Source organism: Mauremys reevesii, linkage group 3, assembly GCF_016161935.1.
Source record: "Mauremys reevesii isolate NIE-2019 linkage group 3, ASM1616193v1, whole genome shotgun sequence".
Classification (NCBI taxonomy): domain Eukaryota; kingdom Metazoa; phylum Chordata; order Testudines; family Geoemydidae; genus Mauremys; species Mauremys reevesii.
Genome location: NC_052625.1, coordinates 192,594,155 through 192,616,276, shown reverse-complemented (window position 1 = coordinate 192,616,276; position 22,122 = coordinate 192,594,155). Strand labels below are relative to the sequence as shown.

At 43.2% G+C, this 22,122-nt stretch overlaps 1 protein-coding gene across 2 annotated transcripts in view; it reads right to left on the bottom strand.

The window, feature by feature from the left end:
* PTCHD4 (patched domain containing 4) overlaps nucleotides 1-612 on the bottom strand; it is a 124,083-nt gene extending 123,471 nt beyond the window's left edge. The window contains exon 1 of one of the 2 annotated variants that reach the window (XM_039531994.1): nucleotides 13-612. In XM_039531994.1, coding sequence (XP_039387928.1) covers nucleotides 13-612 — 600 coding nt within the window. The remainder of the gene's footprint in view (nucleotides 1-12) is intronic. The other variant, XM_039531995.1, reaches the window with a different exon arrangement.
* Between the last annotated feature and the right edge of the window lie 21,510 nt (nucleotides 613-22,122).

Below are 22,122 nucleotides of genomic sequence, written 5' to 3'. Positions count from 1 at the left end.
GTAAGAGCATACCTTCAATTTAGTGTTGGGATAGCTCACTGGCACCCTGGCTGTTGTCTTATTGGAGAGGGCAGCCTGCCTCAGATCCTCTAGCACTGAAATAATATCATCCAGCACGCATTTCTTATCCTCACTTCTCAACACACACAGATGGGAAAAAGTATAATTATAGCCTTTGTAGTTCACCTTCATTTCCAGCACGGCTCGGTGGATCCGCAGGATCGCATCAGCCTGATGCAAAATATTGCCTCCCGGTTTGGAGAGGAGGATCAGCCTGCCATACCTCCCCGGGGTGTGCAAGTCCGAATAGAGCTGGCTTTTGGACTGCTCCAGGGGGAAAAGGCTGCTGGCTAAGCTCCGCTCGATCTTGGCCAGGCTGTGGCTCGGGGCGACCAGCGTCTCCAGGTCCCTTTCAGACTGGAAGCGGTTGAGCAGGCTGAAGCCGAAGATGATGGTCAGGACTGCGGGCACGGTGAGGAAAAACACCGGATGCCTGCTCACGAACAAGCCCAGCTTGTAGCAGAACGACTGTAGCCCTCTGTGGATCACCTGCCGCAGCATCCTCCACCAGCTCCAGCTTGCAGATGCTCCCGGGCGGCTTAGAAAGCACATGTGACATGTGTGGCTCCTTGCCCCCTTCCTGCCAGTTTCCCCTTTCCTCCCCCCTCTCACTCCCACTACTCCTTGGCAAGACTGCAGCGAGTTGCAGCAATAGCGCTCCGTGGGGTGCGCGCGTGTGTGTGTGTGTGGAGGGGCCCCGGGGACAGGGTGGCGCCCGGGTTATTTCCCCCCTCTCGCTGCCCCAGCTGAGCAGCATCGCCCCCCTTTTCGCCACGGAGGCGCTGGCATGGTGCTGGGATCCGTCCTTGCTCTGCAGTACCGGAGCGCTCCCTCCACCCCTGTGTGCTGGGTCCCCGTGCAGAGCCCCGCTAACCATGTGCCCCGGCGGCGGAGCAGGAGAAGGGGGTGGGTGGAAATGGCTAAGGGGAGGGGGGCACTAATTTTAGAGCGTTTTCCAGCAGGGTCACACGCGGCAGGGGACTGATGTGTAAGAGAGAGGGAAATGGATGATCCACGGGAATGAATAGCAGGGGGGTGGGCATGGGGGGGGGATCCTCAGCGGGTTTGCCTGGGATCCCCCATTCACCTCTAGGGAATTTCGCTCTGGCGGCAAGAGGCTGCTGCTGCTGCTGCATTTGAACATCTCCCGAGCCACGCCAGGCTGGTGCACGCTCCGCTTCGCGCCCCGTGGCTTGCAGAGCTGCGGTGCCTGCGAGCTGCAGCTGCGGGCTGGCTGCCGTGCCGTGACTTCTGCTCGGGACCGGAGCCTGGCAAAGCGCAGGGCAGCCTCTCGCCCTCAGCCCCAGAGGTGCTTCTCTAGGGGGCCTGGTCACAGGGGCGCTGGGTTTCTAGTTTGTGAAGTGATGGTGTGTATGGTCCCCTCCCTGATCACTGTGCCTGTCCCACCCCTGCTCTGTCCCGCAACGCCCTGCATTACAGCCCTGACGCCTGTTACTTTGTTTCCAACGTGTGTGTGTGTGTGTGTGTGTGTGTGTGATTGGGGGGTTACACAGAGTATATCCCCCCTCTCCCATTTGCACTAATGTAAATTTAGCTTCCCAAGCAGGGACTGCCCCACAGATCAGCTGAGGAAAGCCACAACTGGGCAGAGGGGGAACAGATCACAACTGCAATCTCCTGCTACAGAGAGCACTAGTGCAGTGTTTGTCAACCTTTGTGATACCAGGGGCTGGCTTGCAGTTGCAGCCTCCCTAAACTGTGTCGGGGGATCTCAGGGACCAGCGCAGGTCCATCGACCGGTTGCTGAAAAACACTGGACTGGAAGATCCATACACCTAACAAACGAATTTCCTAAAATTAGACAGTAATTACCAGCCCCTTCATGAATAACCACCCAACCCAGGACAATACTCCAGAAAAAGCTCTCCAAAATATAGCCAGCCACATACAACACATTGCATAAGAACAGAGGATTCTTTTGTGCTGTTTCTGAGGCCAAGAGAAAAGTGCCTAATACCCAGGTGGTTGTTTGCAGGACAACAGCTCTCCGGCTCATCATCCATGTGGAAGTTTCCAAGCAGGAGGAATTGTGTTTAGGGTGCTTTAGCCAGGGACAGCAGATTCAGTCTTAGCAGTGGTGATAACACCTGGCAGAAAAGCAAGAAGAGAGGAAGGGTTTCCCCTCTAGTATCATCTCAACCATAGGTTTATTGAGCTCTAATTTAAATCTTAAGGGGAAAAACAAAACAAACCCCCAAATAGCTGCTTAATGGCTTAGCATCTTAAAAGTTCCAATAGCCCGTATAGCCAGTTTTGTCAACAAAAACGGATTGATCCTGGTAGCGTATCGGTGACCTTGTGAAAAGCTTAGGACATTGTGAGCTGCTTTCCTAACAAGCTAATGTTGCAATGCAAGGAGATCAAGAGAGAAAAAAACAACAGAAAACTTGAGCCCATTGGTTAAGAGATTTGACTCACACCAAGAATAACTAACGGGGGCTGGACAGAGTTTCATCATTCATCCAAATAATATACCACAGACCTTGCAGAGAAGAGGTGTCACTAAATTATTCCTAAGCGCTCAGGAGACTTGCAGTGATGGATCTTGCATGGCATTACAGCAGCCAATCACTTTGTGAGCCACATCCCCGCAGGTGTCTGCACAGTGCCCCTTTTGTTTGGCTTCAGATAGAGTGTTTCATTTTTTCCTCCATTTCCCCCCATTCGACTCCTCTTTTGGATTTTTTATGGCAGCGATTCATTGCCTTTGGGCAGGTTTTCTCCAGGCCCCAGTTTATTCTGGCAGGGACATACAATGCTTGCACATAGCCTGGCTGCTGCTTGACCAACTTTTTGTACCTGGGCAGGCTAAACTGGCAGTTTTGAAATCTCCAAGCACAGAGTGGAGGGGTAGAAGGGAAGGGTGTGCTGGGGTGATGCCACACACTGATTGTGGCCTGGCTGCAGATTGACAATCGGGATGTATTTCAGCTGACCTGATACGTTGTTAATGTTTTGGGTGAACTTGATGATGGTGACACCTTAGTGATCTATGTGCAGTGTATGTTGTAATGCGTAACAGTTAATATTTTTATAACAGGTCTATATTTTACACGTAATTTTACAGTGTATAAAGGTGTTTTTCACATCACTAAATTCTCTCTCACACAGACACTTACTTTCCAATCTGATTGGTCACACAAAAAGGGGGGGTTCTCAGAATCTTTGCAATTGTTCTTTGTTATCGTTATCGTTTCTACTTCTATATTCAACAACATAGATCACAGATGTGAGGTTATTGTGGTTTTGCAGGAGCCCTGACATCTGACTCTGACACAAGGGATGAAAAGGCAGGAATACAAACAAATTTCTGAAGCTAGGTGCCTAAATTAGCTTCCTTAATCTATATTTATGTGTTGCATTATATTTAGGTGCCTAAAGATAAATGGCCTGATTTTCAAAAGTGCTAATCAATGGGTGCAGCAGGTGTTCAGCATCTCAAAAAAACAACAACAAAAAAACAAACCACAGGCTCTTTTTTATATCAGTGCCTAAATATGGATTTAGAAGCTTATATTCAGGCAGCTGCACTTGTAAATACTGGGCATAGTCCTTACGGGGAAGGGTCTAACATGCGAACTCAAACAACAACAAAAAAGTCATGACATCAGATTCTCTACATTGGAAATTAGCCTCTATTTCAGCCATCGGCATAGCTGTACCATTGCAAACTCTGAGTGCTAGAAAGGAAAGTAAGTTTGATCCTTTTTTGGTTCCAGGCAGGGTTAAGCTCCACCAGTGCAAAGTGCAGTTTTCCTTGTCCACTCTATGAGGCAGCTATACCAACAACTGAAATCAGGTCTAATGCCCCCTGAGGACCAGGTCTGAATGTAGAGGGCCTAGTGTGATCTTCTGAACTTACACATAAACTTGGTCTCCTATGTGTCATAATCTATCTCCATGGTATTACATAGGTCAGTACATAATGACGTGGGGGCCTTGAGCACTGGTGCACCTCGGTCCCTCCTATTCTCTGCCTGTGGCACAGAATAGTCTAGTCTCCTGTGAGCTGTAAGACTTTGGTCATCTCATTTCGGTTGTTGGATTTAGTGTGTGGGTGTTGGTGGCCTGCAATATACAAGAGGTCAGACTAGATGATCTAGTGGGTCTTTCTGGCCTTAGACTCTTGACATAGAGGAGAGATTCACATCAGAGTACATTTTACTCTGTAATGTTTCCTGCAAGGAGGGAAAGGTGAACACACACGCGTGTCCCATTCACTATACACAGGTTGTATCTCTGATAAATGTTGTATTTCCAAGTACCTGGCATGTGGCAGTGTGCCATTGGAAGCTGTCTGCCATGTATGAATGAGGCGTGAAAGTGCCTTTCATTCTGAGGAGTTCAGGGTAAAAAACCCCAAAATTGTACATAGAGGGATTTTTTGAACCTGACAGCTCTTTGCCCTGCATCTCATGTGGTCATTTAGGGCAGTACAAAGTCACTGCAAAAAAGGTGTAAATCCCCTCCCCCCACAAAATCAGGTAATGTTTTACACTGACTTTGCACATGTGTAAATTACTCCACAACATGTAAGGTAATGAACAGCAGGGCTCGTTTGAATCTTAACCCATGGCATGTGGTTCCTTGACTTGATTCAGCAGTGAAACATTGTAATTAATATTGCCTGTTCTGGGACAAATGCGATTCAACATACTCAGATGATCTAGAAAAAAGGGTAAGAAGTGAGGTGGCAAAATTTGCATATGATAAAAAAATTACTCAAGATAGTTGAGTCCAAAGCAGACTGTGAAGAGTTAAAAAGTTATCTTATAAAACTGGATTACTGGGCAACAACATGACAGGTGAAATGTAATGTTGATAAATGCAAAGTGAGGCACATTGGAAAACATCATCCCAACTATACGTATGAAATGATGGAGTGTAAATTAGCTGTTACCACTCAAGAAAGTGATCTTGGAGTCATTGCGGATAATTCTCTGAAAACATCTGCTCAGTGTGCAGCAGCAGTCAAAAACGCTACAGAATGTTAGGAACCATTAGCAAAGGAATAGATAAGAAGACAGAAACTATCACAATGTCACTGTATAAATCCATGGTACTCCCACATAGAATCATAGAACTGGAAGGGACCTCGAGAGGCCATCTAGTCCAGTCCCCTGCACTCAAGGCAGAACTAAATATTATCTTGAATACTGCCCACAGTTCTAGTTGCCCCATCTCAGAGAAGATATATTAGAATTGGAAAAGGTACAGAGAAGAGTAACAAAAATGATTAGGGGTATGGAACAGCTTCCATATGAGTAGATTAAGACAGACTGTTCAGCTTGGAGAAGAGACGACTAAGAGGGGATATGATAGAGGTCTATAAAATCATGACTGGTGTGGAGAAAGTGAATAGAGAAGTGTTATTTACCCCTGCACATAACACAAGAACCAGGGGTCACCCAATGCAGGTAATAGGCAGCAGGTTTAAAACAAGAAAGAGGAAGCACTTCACACAAACCACAATCAACCTGTGGAATTTGTTGCCAGGACATGTTTTGAAGGCCAAAAGTATAACTGGGTTCAAAAAGATAAGTTAGATAAGTTCATGAAGTCCATCAATGGCTATCAGCCAAGATGACTAATCCTCTAACTGCCAGAGGCTAGGACTGGACAATAGCATATAAATCACTTAATAATTGCCTTGTTCTGTTCATTTTCCCTGAATCATCTGGCGTTGACCACTGTCAGAAGAAAGGACACAGCTAGATGGACCACTTGTATGACCCAATATGACCATTCTTATGTTTTATGTTACTTATTTTTCATTATCACATTTCAGGGTGCATGGAAAGGCAACATGGCACTGGACAGGGAGTCAGGACACCTGGATTTTATTTCTACCCGTGCCGTTGTCTTGCTACAACTCAATCTCTTTGTTGCTTAGTCTCCCAATCATTACAATGGAGCTAATAATTACCCACCTTTGTAAAACTGGTTGAGATGTATGGATAAAAATTGTTGTTTACATGGTCAGTCTCATTGTTAAGAATTTCTGAATCCTTGAATGTACAGAAATCATAGAACTATGATATAGTGAGTGCAGAGGAAAGTTGCCGGGGGGAGGGGTCTTTCGAAAAGCAGTGTAGCCTCCTAAATCATTTAGGTGCTTTCCAAAAGTGAGTCAGGCACTTTGGGCCAGATTTTTAGGTACCTAAAGATGTAAATATGACTTTTTTAAAGCCAACTAATAAAATACTTAGATGCCTAGCATTATATAAGAGCTATCTGCATCACTAGGTGCCTAGAGATGCCCTTACAAATCTGGCCCTCCGGAGCCTATGTCTCACTAATGTTCCTACGTGACTAAGTAAAGTTTGAAAAATGGGATTTAGGCTCCTAAGTCACTTAGGTATTTTTGGAAACTTTACTCCTCCCTATTCATTCTGGCCAGATCACTGTATGTGCATTTTCTATCCCTTTCCTGGAATTCACCTTCCCTACCCCATTCTTTTACCTAATTAGAGCAACATTACTCACTTCAATCCCAGAACTCTATGAAAATACTTACCGCACATTGGATCACTGATATTTTCATTAGTGCTTGTACATTTCATCCAGGGGAAAATGTTCCACCAGGGAATGCAGTCTTCCCATTGTTATTTGCTAAGTTCAGTTTTTCAGATCGAAATCCTGATTGTGAATTTGCCATTTCTACAATGTAAACAGATTTTTCCTGGGGAAAATAAACCTCACACTGCCCGCAGCATTTCAGACTGCCATTGGAATCCCACCAAGAGGAATCCATTTTTGCTTGACCAAACTGGCTACAGTATGTTGGGACCCTGAAGGGGCTGCATCTAAGTAGCTGTTTTGCTTTTTCAAAACCATTCACTTTATTGGGGGAGGTTGGGGGAAGAAAGAGGTGAAAATGAAACAAAAAAAATTTGACTTTGTTTGGGTTCCGTAAAGCACTGAGAATTTTCATATAGCTTCAGTGAATCACTCATGTAACGAAAATCAAAGACATGTGGTGCTTATATAATGGAAAATTATGGCCAAAAGAGAAGTAACTGCACTATCATGCCAGCTACATCTGCTCCTTAGCACACAGCCTGTTCTTTTGTCAAAATCAGGCAGCTGCTGCTGTCTCCCTTGTCTTGCCTTTCCGGGTCATGTTGTTGTAGCTGTGTTGGTTCTAGGACACTAGAGAGACAGGGTGGGGGAGGTAATATCTTTGATTGGACCAGCTTCTGTGGGTGAGAGAGACAAGCTTTCGAGCTTACATGTACGATATAAAATAAAAGATAAAATAAAGTCTTCAATAAAAGATATTACCTCACCCACCTGGTCAGGTTATTAAGACATTGGCAGTGAAGCAGACTCCAGCAACAGCTGATCTAAGGTAATGTCCCACATTCTTCCTAATCAGTATTCCGACCAGGGAACAGCAAGCAATGGTGCTAGTAGTGCAGATGGATTATTATTTAATGGTTTCTTGTGGTGGGCCAAGAGGCCTCAAGCAGGTCAGGACCACATTACGCTAGGAGCTATACCCTCAGAGTAAATGACAGTCCTTGTCCCCCAAAGTGCATGAATTCTGAAAGGCAAGACATAGCAGATGGTTGAGACAAATGCAGACTAATGGAAGACAGAACAACAAAAACAGGACATTGTTGTACATTCATGAAGGCCAGGAAGGGCCATTAGACCATCTCATCTGACCTCCTGCATGACACAAGCCATAGAATTACACCCAGTTACTCCTGTACTGAGCCTAATAAGTTGAATTTCACTAAAGAAGGTCTTCTGGAAAGGAATCCAATTCTGATTTTAGTGCACACTAGCTTTATAAACTAACACCTAGCCAATCAGGTGCAGTCATCACAACTTGCCACAGCCTAGTGGTTATCAGCTCACAGTTTCCTTACTGCAGAGGTAAGTTTTGAGGAGACACTTGAAGGAGGATGAGATGTCGTTGCCCTTACGAATGGATTAGGTTTCCTTATACATATGGAGAGAGTATAAATAACTTTAATATGATCAGAATAGCCATCATCTACCTTTCAGTACTTGGAGTGCAGGAGACAGAGTCACATTACATTGGCTGCACACATTCTTCTTTGAGAATTCCCACAAGATTAAGATAGGTAGTTCCTCCTCCTTGTGCTCATTGGTGGAGCCCTGAAGAGCCTACGCCTAGGCTTGGTCAGTGTATATGCTAGACCGGGGTCGGCAACCTTTCAGAAGTGGTGTGCCTAGTCTTCATTTATTCACTCTAATTTAAAGTTTCGCGTGCCAGTAATACATTTTAACATTTTTAGAAGGTCTCTTTCTATAAGTCTATAATATATAATTAAACTATTGTTGTATATAAAGTAAATAAGGTTTTTTAAATGTTTCAAAAGCTTCATTTAAAATTAAATTAAAATGCAGAACCCCCCGGACCGGTGGCCAGGACCTAGGCAGTGTGAGTGCCACTGAAAATCAGCTCACGTGCCGCCTTTGGTACACATGCCATAGGTTTCCTACCCCTGTGCTAGACCACTAGAAAGCCTGAGAAATGCTACAGGTAACAGTGCCAATAATACACTGACGACTCCCAGCTGTGTCTCACAAAACTCTTATCAGCATCGACGTGGAAGCTAGGTAGGATGGATGGCCCACTGTTTAGAGCAATAACCTAGTGCCTCGGAGACTGGGTTCAATGGCCTGCAGGTTCAATTTCCTGTGCGATTTTGGCAAGTCACTTAGCCTCTCTCTGCCTTAGCTCCCCACAGTAAAATGGGATAAGAACATAAGAATCCCTGCATTGCAGTGGTTGTGAGGGTAAGTTTATTAAAGATTGTGAGGCACTCAGACACTGTAGTAAAGGCAAGTAACTAAAATATAATAGATACTGATGAGTGCATGAAAATATGCATATTTAGAGACATGGCTCATCACACACTAATTTCCCCCAATGTAGAGAAATAATTGGAAAAAAGCTTGCTTATTATCTATGTAATACATGATAGTGGGGTAAAAAAGTTTTACTAGTTTTACTAGTGTAAGTCACATTGCTCACATGTCCGCTCCACACATGAATTATACAAGGCATCTCAAATGACAAAAAGCACATAAGGCTTTAGAAGTCAATATTAACAATATAAAGTGCTCCAAAAAGTGAGTAAGGGGTCAACATCATTTTGAAACCAGTGACGTAATATGTTTCCTGTGGTTAATACCAATTAATGGCATCAGCGGCATCGTTTAATGAATTCACTGAGATGTTAATAAAATTTGCTGAGGATTCTAAGTCAAGGAGTATGAGTGAGACCAAAGATATAACACAAAGGTACCTAAAGAAGTTAGAAATATTGCCAGAAAATAACAGACAATTCAACTTGGAAAAATGCTACTATAATTTGGAAGAAAAAAATGCAAAATGCAGACCCGCAAAGCAATGTATAACAATGCACAGCAGATTAGACGTGAGTTTGAAAGGAGATTTTGCAGCAGCAGCAAAAGGCAATGCAATGTTGGTTGCTTACGCAGAGATCTCTTATCATGAAACATCAAAGTAATAGCTCCTCTCTATATTTCTGATGTGTCTGCACCTGGAATAGCGTGTTCAGTTCTGGGCATCCATTTTATCAGAAAGATATTAGAAAACTGTAGCAAGTATAACAAGAATCATCAGGGGACTGGATGGCCTGGCTTATCTGGAATGACTAAAAAGGGCTGAAAAAAGTCGAGTTTGGCTCTAAGTGATGTCTAAGGGCCAGACTGCCATATGTGTATTCACAACGATAGTACCATAAATAGCGTTGTTGACTTCAGAGTGACTAGACAATGAGAATTAGGGTATCAGAGTCTGGCCTTTGGGTGGACATGATGACAGTTAATAAGTATTTAAAGACTATAACAGCAAGGAGGGAGGGATGTTATCTAGGGTGACCATAGAGGATATAACTAGAGACCTGTCTATATGAGAAAGTTGTACCAATTTAACTTGGGCCTGGTCTATGCTACATGTTTAGGCTGATGTAAGCTGCCTTGCATTGACCTAGCTGTGGAAGTATCTTCACTTAAATATGACTCTTGCAGATGTAAGTGCCGTTCTATGCTGACTTAGTAACACCACTTCCTCAAGCACCATAAAGTCACAGTCAACATAATTAGGTTGACGCAGTGCCAGCATACACTGGATTGTTACATCGACTGTCACTGGCTTTCAGGAGCCATCCCACAAAGCCCCACACCGACAATACAGTCAATGCAAACGCACGGCGTGAGAACACGCACCGTGGACCCAAAAAGCCAAGTGTGCGCACACAGAAGCAATTTAATAACTGCGGTGGCTGTATGCCAACAAAAATTGACATAACTTTGTAGAGTAGACATGGGCTTAGTGCAGTGATCGGGGAGCCAGGGGCCACGATCGGTGGTCAGGGGCCAGGAATGGAACCACGAGCTAGGGGCCAAGGCCACGTCTGGGGTTGGGAGCAGAACTGCAGCTGAGGTTGGGAGTAGAGCTGTGGTTGGGGGAGGAGTAGGGCTGGTGGCAGGGTGGGGCTGGGTGGCACTACCTCCCTACTTCCCCATGGGGGCTGTCCCAAGCCCCTGTCCATGCCCTCCCAACATTCCTCCAGGCCCTCCAAGGGGGGCACACCTTACACTGCCTTAGTGTGTGATTTTGAAACTGATACAATTAAACTGGTGCAAAAAGGCTGTGTTGACACTTCTTTTAAATTATGCTTATTTTGGCTTAGTTTAAATTGAACTGGAGTAGGTTTAATCTAAACTAATATAGGACACTTCTTAAAAAGAAATAGGAGCACCCACAAAGCCTTTTGTACTGTTTAACTAAAAAATGGTATAAAAAACACACTTAAGTTAAACCAGTTCATCTTTCTCGTGTAAATAAGATCTAGGTGTATTGGAATTAAATTTAGTAAGGGAAAAATTAGGGTGAATGAGGAAAAGCTTCCTAACAATGAGGTCTTTGAGGCAGTGGACTAGTCCTCTTTGGAAATGGTGGGACCCCTGTGATGTGGACATTGGCAGAGTAGATGGGAACGATGGATACTTTCTTACCCGTTGTTCAGCGTGAAGGTGTTATATTAATTGGGGTGCCAGCATATTTAAAGAAAAAATTGCCAAGCTTTAGAAATCTAATAGATTTTGTTTGTTATCAATCCCATTAGGGTTTAGCACATGGGTAACAACTGGTACTATCACTACAACATGGGGTTCTTCTCTTTAGTGACTTTTCCCTTCAGAAAACATTCTTAAAACAGGAGACTTTACACCTGATTGCTGTAAATTGGGGGCAGCACCATTGAAGTCAGCAGAAATAGGCTCATTTTCAGCCCTTTGAGGATTATCTTTCCCAGCTCAGGGTCAGATTCTCAAGCCTTTTTCTGTCCCCTTTGCACCACCCAAACATTACAAAGATGCTGCAATCTTGCTGTCACTGCAAAATTATGAGGAAAATTATTGATGAAATTCAGTAGAGTCATAAGAACATAAGAATGGCCCTACTGGGTCAGACCAAGGGTTCATCTAGCCCAGTATCCTGTCTTCCGACAGTGGCCAATGCCAGGTGCCCCAGAGGGAATGAACAGAACAGGTAATCATCAAGTGGTCCATCTCCTGTCACTCATTCCCAGTTTCTTGCAAACAGAGGCTATGGACACCATTCCTGCCCATCCTGGGTAATAGCCACTGATGGATCTATCCTCCATGAATTTATCTAGTTCTTTTCTGAACCCTATTATGGTCTTGGCCTTCACAACATCCTCTGGCAAGGAGTTCCACAGGTTGACTGTGTGCTGTGTGAAGAAATACTTCCTTTTATTTGTTTTAAACCCGCTGCCTATTAATTTCATTTGGTGACCCCTAGTTCTTGTGTTATGAGAAGTAGTAAATAACACTTCCTTATCTACTTTCTCTACATGAGTCATGATTTTATAGATTTCAACCATATCTCCCCTTAGCCATCTCTCTTCCAAGCTGAAAAGTCCCAGTCTTATTAATCTCTCCTCATATGGAAAGTGTAAAGTACTTCACTTAGGAAGGAAAAATCAAAATGGGGAATAATGAGCTAGGTGGTAGTGCTGCTGAAAAGGATGTGGGGGGTAGAGTGGGTTACAAATTAAATATGTCAACAATGTGATGCAGTTGCAAAAAAGAGTCTAATACTGTGGAGTATATTAACAGGAATGTTGCATGTAAGACATGCAAGTTAATTGTCCCACTCGACTCAGCACTGGGGAGGCCTCAGCTGGAGTACTGTGTCCAATTCTGTGCACCACACTTTAGGATAGATGTGGACAAATCAGAAAGAGTCCAGAGGAGAGCAACAAAAATGATAAAAGGGTTAGAAAACCTGACCTATGAGGAAAGGTTAAAAACCTGGGCTTGTTTAGTCTTGAGAAAAGGAGACTGGGGGGGGACGACCCGATAACAGTCTTCAAATATGTTAAAGGCTGTTATAAAGAGGACAGCGGTCAATTGTTCTCCATGTCAGCTGAAGGTAGGACAAGAAGTAAAGGTCTTAATCTGCAGCAATGGCGATATAGGTTAGATATTAGGAAAAAATTACTATAAGGATAGGTAGGCTCTGGAATAGGCTTCCAAGGGAGGTTGTGGAATCCCCATCATTGGAGGTTTTCACAAACAGGTTGGACAAACACCTGTCAGGGATGATCTTGGTTCTGCCTCAGTGCAGAAGGCTGAACCTGATAACTTCTCAAGGTCCCTTCCAGCTCTACATTTCTATGAGTCTTCTGGGAGAATTCATAGTTTTCATAGAGAAGAATTCTCAGCTATCTCCTATACCAACCTCCTAAGGGAGTATAGGGTGTATGTTGGGGGAAGGGATAGGGCATGATATGGGCAGGGAGGGGTAAGGAAGAAACTATAGCTGGTTGGGAACATTCTTCAGGAAATTTCAACATTAAAAAAGTCATTCTGAATCAGAACAAAAAACTAAAATTTCAAAAATTTCCTTGAAAATGAAAACTCAGGGAAAAAAAAAAAAGATTAAGGACCATTCAAATATTTTGTTTCCAGTGTCAAAAAGTTTCATTTCAACAGTGTTGGTTCAATTAATTTCATGTTGAGTTTTAAATTAGAGTGAAATATTATGTATATAATATTGTCCCAGGGTTCACTCATCGCTAGCGGTGCCTCCTGCTGGCCACCCTGGGAATCAGCGCTGCCAGGCTTCTGCTCTCCCTCTGGTGGTGTCTTCCCCCATCCTGTCTCACTCTGCGGCCCTGCTTACTCTCAGATCTGCAGTCTCCCCTTCATGGCTTCGCCCTTCAGCCAGGTCACTAAGGTCCTCTCCTTCCAGAGAATTTAAAGTCCTTCCAAACCCACTGGCTGGCTGGCATCTCCAACGCCCTTGACACTTCCAAGTGGCTGGCAGGGGAACCCTGACCTACCCTCTACACTGGGTTCCAGCCCAGGAACCCTATAAAAAGCAGCTAAGACCCCTTTGTTGCTGTTTTCCTGGGTTTCTTCCTACTTATCTGGCTTTTTCCCTCTCTGGGCTTGCCAGCCTCACAATTTCCTCCACTCAGGGAGTAACTACAGCCTGCCTTCCTACACACTCCTTGCTTCTCACTGCTCCTGGGCTTTATACTGGCTCCACCTGTTCCTGCCCAGCTGAGCCTACTTCTAATTAGTGGCATACTCCCTGGCTCCTCCTCCAGGTGTACCTGGTGCAGTTAATTGCCCTGTCTGGTCACCTTAACCCCTTTCAGCTCTGTATGGAGCAGATGCCCCATTACAAATATACTTAATCGTATATATAAAATATATAGGATTGAAATTAATGTTTCAATGTGATATAAAAGTCAAACCAACATGAATCAAAACAATGCTGTTGAAAGCAGGGGCGGCTCTAGGATTTGCACTGCCCCAAGCAGGGCGGCACGCCGCGGGGGGCGCTCTGGCGGCCGGTCCCGTGGCTCCGGTGGACCTCCTGCAGACGTGCCTGCGGAGGGTCCGCTGGTTCCGCAGCTCCGGTGGACCTCCCGCAGGCACGCCTGTGGATGCTCCACTGGAGCTGCGGGACCAGCGGACCCTCCGCAGGCACGTCTGCAGGAGGTCCACCGGAGCCGCAGGACCAGCGGACCCTCCGCAGGCATGTCTGCGGGAGGTCCACCAGAGCCGCCTGCCGCCCTCCCGTGGGACGCCGCCCCAAGCGCGCGCTTGGCGCGCTGGGGTCTGGAGCCGGCCCTGGTTGAAAGGCAACATTCTGACTTTTTCCTGTTGAAAAATTTCACCGAAATTGACATGTCCCCGTGAAACTCTTCAATTTCAGTGACCCTGAATATTCTGATGAAAAAATAGTCCACATCCAGCTTTAGAAGGGACAGGGTGGAGCTACATCAGCTCCCAGCTGTTATACGGTCCCTTTTAGCGACCACAACTAGTTGACATAAGACTAAGGACTCCTCTACCTTATGTCAGAGCTGGACCAGGGCCTTTCGTTGTTTGCAGAATTCTCTGTGATATTTTTAACCAGAATTTTTTTACCAAAAATAAACTTTCTGAAAAATGTATCAGCCTATTTTGTTCAAATGAAAAAATGGCCACCTTAAGTATTTCATTCAACATTTTCAGGTTTTTCTTTTTTGTTTGTTTTACAAAAAAACTGAACATTTTTGGTTTAAAAAAAACAACAATATTTTCTGTTTTCAAAAACAAGAAAAAAATTAGGGTTTCCGTTTTTCACAGTCAAAAACTGGGAAGTCTGAAAAATTTAGAAAAAAAGAAAAAGTTCTCATTTCTTTCCATTTATTTATTTATTTTACAGTTTTCCAATCAACTCTAGTTATTATGCCCTGTAATACACCCAGTGGTGTAATAAAAGCCTGGTTCTTTTTCTGAGTTGTTATGAATGACGTGTGATATTTGTGACAAATATATTTCCTGAAAGGATTAAGGAATGAAACAATAAAAGATCAACACAGCTTGCAAAGATCAACTTCAGGGAGCAGCGTGCAGTAAAACTCTGAAGTAATATGTGTGTGTGTTTGGGGGTGGGGGATGGGTAGTTTGAGTTCAGGCTTTGATTTCTTTTCCAAGCGAGAAAATATCGATTCAGCTGAAAAAAGTAGAAATGACTGAGGAAGCCATCTCAGATGAGCGAAAATCAAACAAAGCCTCTCCCACGCCATGTGTTTATCGCTTCTGCAAAAATTAAAACGCATCTCTTCAGCTGTTGTTACTGTGCTTCTGATTGCCATAAAAGACCAACTGTGAACGTTCAGTTCTTCAAACGGGTCTTTATTTTCAGTTCCCTGCATATTCTGAAAATAGAAGCATGTTGCACTCTCAAAATAAGGTTTTCCGTAATAACACACTCTTTGATGCAAAGCTACAGAATTGTAAATTAAAACTGGTTATAATGGTGCTTGCTATGGGCCCCATCCAAAGCCTTTGGAAGTCCATTGGAATCTTTTCATTTAATGCAATGATCTTTAGATGATGCACTATGACAGTATTACATTATGGTTTTTTAAACATATAGAGCCAGAAAAAGGTGGGCGAGAAAGGCATGGTGTAGTGGTCTGAGCAAAGGAATGACTGTCAGCAAGTCCTGAGTTTTAATCCTATCTCTGCTATTGTCGTGGCTGAAAGTTTATCCCATTTGTCGTGGCTTCTGTATGTGTAAACTCGGGATAATGCCATTTGTTTACCGAATTCGGTGGGGGGTTGGAACTCAGCATTAATTCATGTTTGCAAAGGGTGTTCAAGATAAAAATGCCATACAGCAAAACCTGCCCAAGAGACCACATTTATGAGGCACACTCATGTCTCAAGATACTGTCCAAAGTATCCTGAGAACAATTCTGCTTCTTCTTCATGAGAAGGCTGCCTCTGTTAAACTACCAATTTGTGTCCATTCCTTGAGAGGATGCCTAAGACAGGTGTCACTGTAAAAGTGTAAGTTCTATTTTGCCAGGGCCAAGTGCAACGTGAATGGGTTAGTTTCAGCAAGGGGAAAAACAATGTGGAAACTTATTAATCCTACAGCCAGGTCTGTATTTATGCTGCACCCTCCCAGTAAACTAATTTCCTTGAGTTATTTATACCAAGGGAAACACTGAAGAATATATCATAAAGGACAAACCTACATTGACAGGAGTATGAAAACGTAAGTCTCTTCCATCTCTAGCTTCCGCACCTTAGACTTGGAATACCATCCATAAGGCCACTATCACCCCTTTTTTTTTGTATCCCTCTTTAAGACCCACCTCTCTACCACAATACCAATGAGAAATCAGACAGTTAAAAATGGCTGGAGGGGCACATGGTGATACTTGGTTGTTGCTTTATATATTTACTACACCAGGGTTTCTCAAAAAGGGGTCGCCGCTTGTGTAGGGAAAGCCCCTGGCTGATGTGTTTACCTGCCCTGTCTGCAGGTCCAGCCGATCGCGGCTCCCACTGGCCACGGATCGCTGCTCCAGGCCAGTGGGAGCTGCTGGAAGCGGCGCGGGCTGAGGGACTTACTGTCCGCCGCTTCCAGCAGCTCCCATTGGCTCAGAGCAGTGATACACAGCCAGTGGGGGCCGCGATCGGCTGGGCGTGTGAACGGGGCAGGTAAACACATCAGCCCGGGCCACCAGGGGTTTTCCCTACACAAGCGGCGACCCCAGTTTGAGAAACCCTGTACTACACACACACACACACACACTCTGACCTGACCACAACAATAAACAAAACCCCTATTTTAAAAGAACATTATTAAAGTTGCAAAGTCAAGCACTCAAAAGTTAGGACATGCCAGAAGTTAGGTTGCCTGTGCAGCCTTAATTCAGCTCCCTTGTGCATATTAAGTATGCTACAGTCTTTAATTACAGCAGGCAGCCATTAAATAATACATGGGCACACATATGGAATGATGAGGATAAAAAAGAAATACGGAGTAACTACCAATTCTGTGAGCACAGTCCATACTATGCATTGAACAATGTAGGAGTCCTGTGGGAAGAAAATAGCATGTGATCACGTAATTAAAGACTGTATCATGATCACTGCTCATGTTCTGCTGGAATGCCTCAGAAGATCTTTCAGGCACTTTTTTGTTTGTTTGTTTTTGTTTTGGCGGGGGGTGGGTCAGAATGGTATCTTGCGACCCTTCCAGTATCTGTGTTCCAGTATCTCTTGAGCATTGCAGTCACTCCCTGATCACAATGAACACATACAAGGAGTCCAAAAGAAGGTTGCAAAAGCAAACATCCTAACTTTTGAGTGCTTGACTTTGCAACCTTAATAATATTCTTTTAACATAATTATTGTGTGTGATTTCATAGGTCTTTAAGAAAGCAAACTACAAAAAACCAGAAATTCCACCAGGTGGCCTCACATTAACACCATCATGGGTCATCAGTAGTGTTGGAATCTTTAAATCCACTGCACAGACCTCTGCCACTCAGGCTAACAGAGTAACTAATAGCAGTAGTAGGCTGTCATCTGCTACGTGGAACAACAGTAGAGGGGGATGGGAAACTTTGCCAGTGGATTTCAAAGATATTTGCAGACAGCAGAGGAATGATGAGACTCAGGAATCTTGGGTGAAAATGCTTTGGCTGAAATTTCCCCAGTTACAAAGTTACAAGCACCTGAAAACAGACTTCTGCACTGGGAAATGTCAGGCAACCTTAATAATGGACAATGCTTCCAGCTCTGCTAGCAACAATTATTAGGAAAATATTGCAAATTTCATATACAAATCATCCTATATATCTATCTACTTATATGACCCCAACTGCCATCATATCTGAGCACTTTGCAAACTTTAACATACTTATCGTTGCAACATTCCCATGAGGAAGGGAAGTGCTATTATCCCCATTTTACAGATGGAGAACAAAAGTACAGAGAGACTAAGGGTACGTCTACACTACCCGCCGGATTAGCGGGTTGCAATCAATCTATCAGGGATTGATTTATTGCATGTAGTGCAGATGGGATAAATCGATCCCCGATTGCTTTCCCATCGACTGCTGAACTCCAGCTCAGTGAGAGGTGGAAGCAAAGTCGATGAGGGAGCCGCGGCAATCGACCCCGCACCGTGAGGACGTGAGGTAAGTCAAATTAAGATACATCAACTTCAGCTACGCTATTCTAGTAGCTGAAGTTGCATATCTTAGGTCAACCCCCCCCCCCACAGTGTAGACCAGGCCTAAGTGTCTTGCCCTCAGTCCCACAGGAAGTGTGTGACACAGAGCAGGGAATTAAACTTAGAACTCTTGAGTCCTAGGTCAGTGGCCTAACCATCACACCATCCTTCTCCTTTATTTTGATTATGGCCTTTTCCCAACCCCTTCCTTGTCATTTGTCATCTGTCTTCTTTTCAGGGAAGAGACTGTGTCTTAATAGGTGTTTGTGGATCTTTTAATACATTGAGGCCTGATTATGATTGGGAATCTCTTGGCACTACTATAAAATTTATTATTATAGACAATAATTTGCATTTATATAGCATCTACTAGCTGAAAGTCCCAGAATGCTTTACAAACATTAATTTATTATGCCTTGCTCCTGTGGGATAACTATAAAATACAATGGGCATTTGAGAAGGACTGGGACTAGGACATAGGTTAAAAACAAGAAAACATGAAGAACTGATTTGGTGGAACAGTGAGAGACCATTATTTCTACATTTACAAAAGTGTAGTCAATGGACCTATGCCCATTTACACCAACTAGGGATCTGGCTCTTAGGCTACAAATTCCTTGCTAAATGGAATCCATTAGCCCATTTTTTCATAAGTGCTGAGAACCCACAACTCCTACAAACTTCAGTGGAAGTTTTTGGTGCTCAACACTAGTGAAAATCAGACCTTACCTGTATTATAAAGATGATGGCATGGGTGAAGGTTAGGGTTCCCAGCTTTGTTAGACAACAGCTTGTACTAATTTAGTGTCATTAATAATGGTGGGAGTTGCTTAGTCTACCCTCTTGGCTGGACAACAGAAACCTCCTACTGATAAGAAGGGGACATCAGATGTACAATAGTCAAGTGATTATATATGATCTACAGACAAAACAAAAGTTGAATAGACCAATAGTTAAAGAGATCTTGTCTATATATTTACATCAGACTCATCATAGTATTGGCTACCTCCTCAAAAATGACTGAATACATTCACAATAAGAAAATCACATGCAGACAACATGCACAAATGTTGTATCATGTGTGTCCTGAAAGAATTCTTCAAAGAAAACAGGAGTTCATTAGAAATCTGGAATTAAAGATGGGCATAAGCCAGAGGTGATGAGAGTTTGGTTTTACAAGGCTTCATCAGCTGAGTTTTGGTTTTGTAAATCCAAAAAATATGTGGTGCTTTGGATCCAAATCTCATTTTATCTGAAAACTGTTTCATTTGAAACAGAGATGGGTTAAACCCTGGGTGGATATGGTATTGCAAAAACTCAGTCTTTTTTTATATTTTCAAAACCACAACCCACACCACAGCTGGTTCAGATCCATTATACCTGAATCCAAGAGTTCACTGGGAAGGGGGAAAAACGGGGGGAATAAATGGTTTTGAGCCCATACATTTTAGCCTAGCATGCTGTAGGCATATAAAAAGTTAAATTACCTTGGTTAAAAATATGCTTTGAAGTTTAAATAAAATATAGGTGGTTAAGAAAAAGGTACTGAGGCCTTGAAAAATAGGAGGTGTGTGGCATCTTGCAAGTTTTGGGCGGATGCTAAGCTTGAAATGTGGATAATGAGAAACAGAAGGTTTCTGGGAAGAGAGGCCTCTAAAATTTTGAAGACCCATTACATACTGGTTCTGACAAAGGTGTTACACACTTATAGTGACCTAAAATGCCAATGTTATATTGGAAAAGGGCTCCCTTGTTTACTGCAGGCCAAAGTAAAGGGTCAATCTCAGACTACCTCACACTGTTTCTTAGCTGAAGTCAGCAACTGGCAATGATATCACTGATTTGTTAATGGGTGTAAGAAGGTGAGCTCTTAGAGAGTTCGTTACTAGAACCTGCCTGTCCAAATGGGAGCACCCCCGTCTAGTACATTGGTAACTATTTTGATCAAATACTTTTGAAAGTTGGTTAGTGTATAGATGTAGGAACTGCTTATATTTTAGTATCAGAGGGTTAGCCATGGTGTAAAAAGCAACAAAAAGTCCTGTGGCACCTTATAGACTAACAGACATATTGGAGCATGAGCTTTCGTGGGTGAATACCCACTTCATCAGATGCATATGTCTTTGTTGCTGCTTATATTTTAGGCTTTTTAGACATATTTAGAGCAACTGTACAAATATCATTTGGCCTTTGTATTTAATAAAGGAATTTATGGTTGAATTGGTGTCATGGTAATACCACGTATTAATGATAAGAATTGCAACACGTGCAATCCAAATTCACACACATGCACATACTCTTAATTACACGCAGGGAGCTGAACAATGTCTATATATCCTGGAAGCTCCAGAGCAAACTGTACTGACAGAATGGCAGAATGATACAGCAATCTGGAGCATTTGTGCCTTTTCCCCCTAGATATTGCTGTTTCAGGCTAAGGGACATTAAAAAAAAATCAATGTGCAGTTTTATTATTAACTTTGTTAGAACAATGTAACACTGTTACATTCTCTTTTCATTTGTTCTTGCTGATCAGCCTTGCTGTATGTTGGCCTATAAACGAGTTTTAAAATCTTTCATATACTGTAGTTTAATACTGTTCCTTTGCTGCTGAACAATAATTTGTAAGCTTGAGCAGTAAGTCAGGTCTGGCAATCGGATCTAACAGACTTGATTTCCATCTTCCCAGAAGAATACCTATCTTTGAGGATCATTTAGATAAGTGTAATCTGAGTCTATTTTCATACAGCTGAGAACAGTCATAAAAGGGATTTACTTGAGTACAACACCAGAACTGTGGTTAATAATAGTCGAGGTTGCCCTTTACCAGCACAGGAATTGTCGTACTGGATCAGAGTCCTGGTCCATTGAAGCAAGAATCCTGTTTTCAACAATGACCAGTCCCAGGCATTTCAGAGGAAGGTGTAAAGAAAACCTGTAATGGACTATTATGGAATGATTTAGCTGAAATGGAAGTTTGTTTCCAATCCCTGTCAGTTCAGGGTTGGCTTGAGCCTTTAAAACATTCATAGAATATTATAGGGCATGTCTACACCACATTCCAATCACAGGACTAGCTTTACTATCTAGCTTGCTCAGGTACTGGAGTAGCTACGTGAGTAATTACCCAGAGGTTAGGGTGGACTTATACAGCCCATACTGAAGCAGATGCTGCCTTGGCCTCAAGAGTTCTGAAGGAACGCAAATGTGAAATTGCAGCACTTCTAACTGTGGTATGTAACCTATCATTTAAATCAACCTCTGTACTAGATGACTGGAGGACACCAATTTTTAAAAAATGGTTCTAGAGAAGATTCCAGCAATTACAGACCGATAAGGCTAACTTCTGTACCAGTCAAATTGGTCGAAACTAGAGTAAAGAACAGAATTATCAGACACACAGATAAACATGATATGTTGGGGAAGAGTCAAAATGGCTTTTGTAAAGTGAAATCATGCTCCATTTTATCAAGATCATTTTGAATTCCAATCCTGTCCTCCAAAGCACTTGCATCCCCTCCCAGTTGGTATTATCTATAAATTTTATAAGTATACTCTCTATGCCATTATCCAAATCATTTATGAAGATATTGAATAGAATTGGACACAGGATAGATTCCCCATGGGACCCCACTAAATATGCTCTTCCAGCTTGACTGTGAACCATTGATAACTACTCTCCGAGTATGGTTTTCCAACCAGATGTACACCCACCATATAGCAGGCTATATTTCCCTAGTTTATTTATGAGAATGTCATGTGAGACTACTGTTAGGAAGGAAAAATCAAATACACAACTACAAAATGTGGACTAGCTGACTTGGTGGTAGAGTAGTATTGCTGAAAAGGATAGGGGGGTTATAATGGGTCACAAATTGAATATGAGTCAACAATGTGATGCAGATACCAAAACAGCTAATATCATTCTTCGGTGTGTAGCCCTGCTACCACCCTTAGTAAGGGGGCTG